Genomic DNA, 6,724 nt, shown 5'->3' with positions numbered 1-6,724 from the left:
GGGGTGTGTGTGCGCACAGTGACAGCATAACAGTAAGAGAGAGAGCGAAACGTACCTGTAAGTTTTACCTCTTATTTCTAGGGTTTACCTGTAGGTAGTAGTTGATGGACCTTTAGTACCTCTGACGGCGGCCCAGGCCCATTTGTCATGTTGTCGTATTAGGATTGATATCCTTGATAGATATCCTTATGTAGTTATGCTAGATTTAAATCTTAGATTGTCCCTTGTTGGGTCTATCAGTCAATGGGCCCCTTGTATGAGTCCATAACAATTTACTATCAACATAATTTTTTATTATTGTACAATCATGCATTTTTATACTACCAAAAGAGTTTGATCTCTCAAATTAATAGTCGTAATATAATAATATTACATATAAAATTAAGTGATGATATAAAACTGTTTTATAACAACAATAGATCATAATAACACTCGATCTATTATTAGATTTGGACTCTCTTATTTTTCTTAATAACAAAATAGAAGAAAAAAAGCACAAATTTTAAAGTAACATCTATTACCTATGCCAGAGTTCACTAATTTTACACAAAAACAAATTGTATAGTTCTTTACATACGAGGAATCCATCTTATTATTAAGGAAAAGAAGAACAAAATCATCCATATTATGAAAAAAGCTTTCAACGTGATTCAGGCAGTGGATTAGTGTGTTTAAGAGAGGGTACATTCCCCCGAGAAACACGCTATATAGAGCTTTTCCATTAATATTCTGCATGATGTATTTTGTATAAAGGGCAAGTTATATTTACAAACTACACTAAGTACGACCGGTCATATTTTAATTATGCAGTGTACGACCGGTCATATTTTAATCATGCAGTGTACGACCGGTCGTATTTAGTGTAATTTGCAAAAAAAGTTTGTAAACGGATCTATCCCTTTTTATAATGCCATTATAAACGAACGCACTCTCGCTCTTCTAAGTGTGCATGATTCTCTAGATTAGAAGTATTAGCACTTACTACGAAAATGATAGGAAACTGCCTTTCTCGTATGACTTCTCAAATACCTTGCATTTTAGCATTACACTTTTTAATTATTGAATAATTTTTATAGAAGTCTTTTTATTTCTATATATAAAATTTACATAATAATGAAAAATATATTAGAAATATTATTAGCCTTGCTTGTTTCTCAAATCTAATGACCTTACTGTGATTTACGAGACCCTAATTATCCGGTTCATTGCCCTAAAGTAAAGCATACGGAAAAAGGAATAAATTTTTGGTGTTATTATTGCACCAAGATTCAGTGTATCCCATCAATAAAAGCATTACACATCATAGGAGAGAGAAAAATTTAGCAAAGAAAAGAAAATTTTAACTGACATGTAATATTTCTATTCGTTAGATGTACTGAATTTTTGATGCAACAGTAGCACCAAAGATTTATTTAAGAAAAAGATAGAGAGATAGAACTTTTGCTTGTTTGTTCTCTTATAAATCTGACACCCTAAAGACAAATTGACTACGTTGATATAAAATTTAAATGTTTAAGTTAGGATGATTCAGAGATAATAGTTAATAATGATAATCTATATATCTATCTTTCTTTCATTTGTTTTTTCTGTTTACACGTTTTCTACACGCTTACGATTTTTTTACTGTTTAATTGAATAAATTAATTATAAGATATTGACTATGGAGAGAACTTAGAGAAGTGCATCATAATATATGTCAACCGGATTTTGGAAAAGATATCCTTATAAAACGTGTTTTCATATAGATTGGACTCATGTCTCATTCCTTATCAACGAGTTTTCCCTCTTCAAGAGAGAGAGAGAGAGAGAGAGAGAGAGACTTCTTAACATTATGAGGGCAATATTGAATTAGCTAGTAGGTCATTATTTATATAAATTAAATTAGAACGTAAATAACCATCTACCACATGATGGATGACAAATATAAAACAAAATTCTACCCTTTAGTTTCTAGTTAGTGTAGACCGGGTTAAGGAATTGTCTGATTCGCCTCATCTCTCTGAATTTCAACCATTCAAACACTTACTCCTTGTCCGTAATATCATTCATTTACAGGGCAAAAGAACAAAAACAAATTAAAGCAAATGCTGGTTTAATTTTGATTAATTTGTAACTGAATGAATAAAGAGAGGCCTATATAATATATTATTTCATATGCGGACTTGGGGTATGTACGTTTTTTTTTCTTATTAATTAACAATAAAATGTTTGATATTGACATTCCAATATCCCTCAGCAAATTATGAGTTCCTTATACCCTCTAACTATGTGCTACTCTATAATTTGTGGCTGCTGTTTCGGACCACATCGGAATTGGTTGCATTGTTTCCTTCATTGGGCTTTAATAGTTCTTCGCACGATGAACATATGCTCAAAGTTGCAGTCTTTGAGATTTGAAAGAAAAGTGGTGATTGTTCAACTTTTAGTGCACGCAGCTCCTTCAATTCCTTCTTCAACCTTAGGTTCTCATCGGTTAGTTTTTCACAGCATTTTTTCAAGAACTGGCAATCAACCTCTGTCTGTTTCAGCTTGGTCCTAAAAAGTCAATACAACATGGCTGATAGTCAAGTCAACTAAAAAGATAAAAGGAAAAAAAAAGGAAAAAAAAAAAAAGCTCTCTTTTTTACAGGCTAAGTTGATTTAGAAAAGGAGCCAAGATAATCAAAATAAAAACTTGATGATGAAAAGAGAAAAGGGTAGCAATAAGATCAATCAAACCAAAATTTAACACCCTAGAAATTGAAAAAAAAAAATCATAAAAATGTATAGAATCATTCCAGAGCATACCTTGCTCTTCTGTTCTGAAACCAAACTTCAACCTGTCTAAGCTTTAAATTCAATTGCTCAGCAAGTCCCTGTTTCTGAGCCTGCATGTGGAACATAAACCAACCCATTAATTCTCTCTGCCTCATGGCTACAAACCCTTATATTTCTAATTAAAAAAAAATCCAACTACTGAATATATATAATATAATAATAATCTAATATATATTATGTATATATGCCTTCAGTGCCATATACAGCATGCAGTTTAATTAGCTTCCATAAATCAAGAACAGATATAAGGGAAGAAAATTCCAGAATTTATATACGAAATAAAAAAGAAAAAAGAAAAAAGAAGAAAAGATGGAAGGTTTTGTATGAATGAATACGGGGTTAAGAGTTGTATGTAGCTTGAAGCTCTCCTCAAGCATGGTTGATTGCTCCTTTGTAAGCCTCAGTTTCTTTCTGCTTCCGTTCTTGCTATTGTTGTTATCAGTACTATTTTCATTCGGGTGATGGTGTCCTTCATCTACACTCTTCAAACTTAACCCTTCTGTCTCAATGGCTTCCCCTTTTGGACAAAGCTCAAACGTTAGGTTCAAACAACCCCCAGGATTGTTTACTTTCTGCTTCTCCTTCTTTGGCACATACCCTCCCATTCCCAGTCCGAGATTTAGACCAGTCATGCATGCCTCATCATCTTCCATGGCAGACAATAAGAATAGAGAGAGAGAGAGAGAGAGAGAGAGGGTCGAAGTTGTGTGTTGTAGTCAAATGGGAAAGTTGATGCTTATGAAAGAAGTGGAATTAACATAGAATTTATTATTGGGGTTTGGTCTTAGTCTTTGTCTTTGAGATTCAATTTCAATCAGTTTTTATTGGGTTTCTTTTTTTTTATCAGAAAAAATAAATTTAAATAAAATTTTGGATGTAGAGAAATTAATAAATTATAGTCCTAATGACGACTTGTACATTAAATGCAATAATAAAATAGGGGCAAAAGGAGTAAAAGCATGCGTTAGAATTCTGACTCCTTTGAGGAAACCAAAACTTCCTTAATGACATAAAATGTTTGACTTTTTTTCGATATTTTAATTCGAAGCCTGTTTTAGTCAGTCACCATATATATATATCGTATCTTTCCCACAACTTTCCTAGGAGAGTGCTCTCTACTCAGGTGGTGTTATATTATCTGAACAATTTAGTATCTTTTTAATAATTTTTAATTTAGGAATTAATAAATATTTTTTATTTAAGGGGTCAATTTAGTGAATTAAATTAACATTGATTTCGAGGTATGGTTAGAGCAACTGAATAGCTGACAACCAAACAATTAATATTGTTGTTAGTAAGCGGGGAACTGTTTCAGAATTACGTTGTGAGTTGAGATTTGAGAGAGTCAATTAATAATTATACGCTGTTAATTGCTATATGTTGAGGTTGGACCAGGCTGAGATTTAGCGTTTCTAGTCAATAGCTGAATATTCAACAAAAAACGGCTTAAAAGTGATGATGACATTTCCCAATGCAAAGGCAAACTGCTGCTGCTAATTAAAAGACATCTATTGCATGTGATTTGTTGATTTTGTTCTCTCTCTGTACCCAAGTGAAGAGGGTATAGATGCCCCTGCCTTAATCATATGCTGCTTTTGGTGCTTGTAATTTGCAATAAAATTCAAGCTAAGGAAAAGGACGGCAATTATATAAAATGTGTATTCGTATATTATGTCACGGTGACACTGAGATAGACGTCATTGCTTTGGCAATGGTGATGGTAGGAAAATGTCTCATGAACTCGCGGATTGACTCAGACACGACATGTTAAAAATATAAGTTGTGTTCATTTGTGAAAAATGAATTGTGTACAAGTGTGAATAAATAACACAAATTATTGTGTTATATCTGTTAAAAATTGATAATCACACAAATTAATAAAACAGAAAGAAAAGAAAGAGAGATTAACACGGTGATTTATCCTGATTCACTCAATGTAGGTTACATTCACCCCATCGCCACTAGTTACAAGTCACTCATTTACAAGGAGAATATAAATAAGATTAAAAAATTCTAATAATAATTATTCATGAGCTTAAGTCCAAACTACTAATAAAAGTAAAATTACAATAAATCAGATACCCACAATAGTACCTAATCTCTATGGGCCTAGGGCACTGTCCCCCGGACCCTACCAGGACAACTCTCTCAAAACCCTGTCGTTCACTTGGGAGTGAGACTCTAGTTAGTTTTCTGCTGATCTCGCCAACAAGAAGGGTTGTTATCTGACTACAAAGAATGAGTCATACCCAACAATATCGTCGGTCGGCCTGCATGACCTGCATGTAAACTTGCAAAAAAAAAAAAAATTGTCCAAAAAAAATAGGTTAAAATTTTGGTGATTTTAACACAATTTATTACGAGTCATGGGTCAAGTTGCGTATTTTATTCAAATTTTTCTTTTTATTTTTAATCATTTTAGGAAAAAATTGAATTTTTAATTTTTATGAGTCAACTTGTGTGATGACCGATGGGTCATATTCTGGTTTCAATTTTTAATCTGTGAAAAAAATAGATAATATTTAGGTCGAATAATAATTTGATCCATAGGTCAGACCTTAACAAACACAAACATGACCTACCAACATGTTTTACTAACCCTACATAATAGCAACGTGGGAGGATAAAAATAGAACAATGACTGGCAGAATTCACAAACACAATTAATGATAGACACGTTTTACAATTGACAATTAAGACATATTCCTTCCCGAGTTCAGATTTTGGTAACATGCTTAGAGAGTTAAAGATGATATATTGCCACAGATTTCACAGGGTACCTTTCAAACAAATTTGAATTTCTCGTTTAGAAGTTGATTCATTCAATGAGCATGTATGAAACCAAAGTACTTTTCTGTTCACACCTGCTCAGGCATTCACGATTAGACTACGAGAGATTATGATTGGTTTATCTTCTTGGCATAAAAAATAAAAAAGTTGTCAATTGGCAAAAGTAATAGGATTTCATCGCATCATATATATGGGAAGATTTTATTGATAAATATTTTTTCTTACAAACTTACAAGTTAAATTAAGTCTGATTAGTCATACACTCTTGATTGAAGTCTGATTAATTATACTTAATATGATTTGTAAGAAAAAAAGTTTATGAATATAATTTCTTCCGTATATATTACATTGAACTGAGCTGTAATATACGCAATAAAAATCTTACAAGAAAACAAAATGCACTTAATGATCAGGAAGAGAAAATGCAGAAGAACAATCAATGGGAAAATATTACTTTAGTCTCATTGACTTAATTTTTAGAATTAGATAAGTCCGTCTAATGTTTATTGAGAATAAAAGTGCATGATGGAACTTGGTGGAAACGTTTGGAAGCCGATGTGATTGATATGGGTGGTAAAATAAAAAATAAAATAAAAAACAGTTCTCATTTTAGTTCTTTAAATATATAACTTTTATCACTTTGGTTTTCGACATATTTTTTACATTAATTTAGTTTACCAACCTTGTAAAATGACATGAAAATTGTTCTTTTGTGTGTAGAGCACAAAATCGAGAGGTTAAAATTGATGCTGTTTTTTATTATTAAAATAAAATTAATATTAACTTTTATGACTGATGGACTAAAATGATATTTTTAAGATTAAATAGTTAAATTAATGTCAATTTTTTATAAAACCAAAATAACCTTACTTTTTATTATTAAAAGACTAAATTAATATTTTTCCTTTTTAAGAACCAATATGATATTATTAAGTATATAGGAGATGAAAATAAATGTTTGCTCTTTAGATAAATTTGAGAGAAGGTTCATTAACTAAGGAGTCTACAAAATCACATGCGTAAGTTCAAAATCACTTTCACTTTCAAAAGGGACAAAAATACTTTTACTATCAAATCAACTCTTATGACGAAAAAATACTTTTATTATCAAATCAAC

At 31.5% G+C, this 6,724-nt stretch overlaps 1 protein-coding gene across 1 annotated transcript; it reads right to left on the bottom strand.

Annotated features, from left to right (window-relative positions):
• Window positions 1-2,160: 2,160 nt before the first annotated feature.
• LOC133313804 (homeobox-leucine zipper protein HAT22-like) lies at window positions 2,161-3,519 on the bottom strand. The gene is made up of 3 exons (XM_061515208.1): window positions 3,153-3,519; window positions 2,788-2,867; window positions 2,161-2,535 (listed from the first exon to the last, which is right to left on the bottom strand). The coding sequence occupies exons 1-3, from the start codon at window positions 3,468-3,470 to the stop codon at window positions 2,277-2,279; spliced, it is 657 nt and encodes a 218-aa protein (XP_061371192.1). The 5' UTR covers window positions 3,471-3,519; the 3' UTR covers window positions 2,161-2,276.
• Between the last annotated feature and the right edge of the window lie 3,205 nt (window positions 3,520-6,724).

The sequence above is a fragment of the Gastrolobium bilobum genome, unplaced genomic scaffold (genome assembly GCF_033153095.1).
Source record: "Gastrolobium bilobum isolate Gb01-03AN ecotype WA unplaced genomic scaffold, APGP_CSIRO_Gbil_v1 utg14103, whole genome shotgun sequence".
Taxonomy (NCBI): domain Eukaryota; kingdom Viridiplantae; phylum Streptophyta; class Magnoliopsida; order Fabales; family Fabaceae; genus Gastrolobium; species Gastrolobium bilobum.
This window is presented reverse-complemented; position numbering and strand designations above follow the sequence as displayed.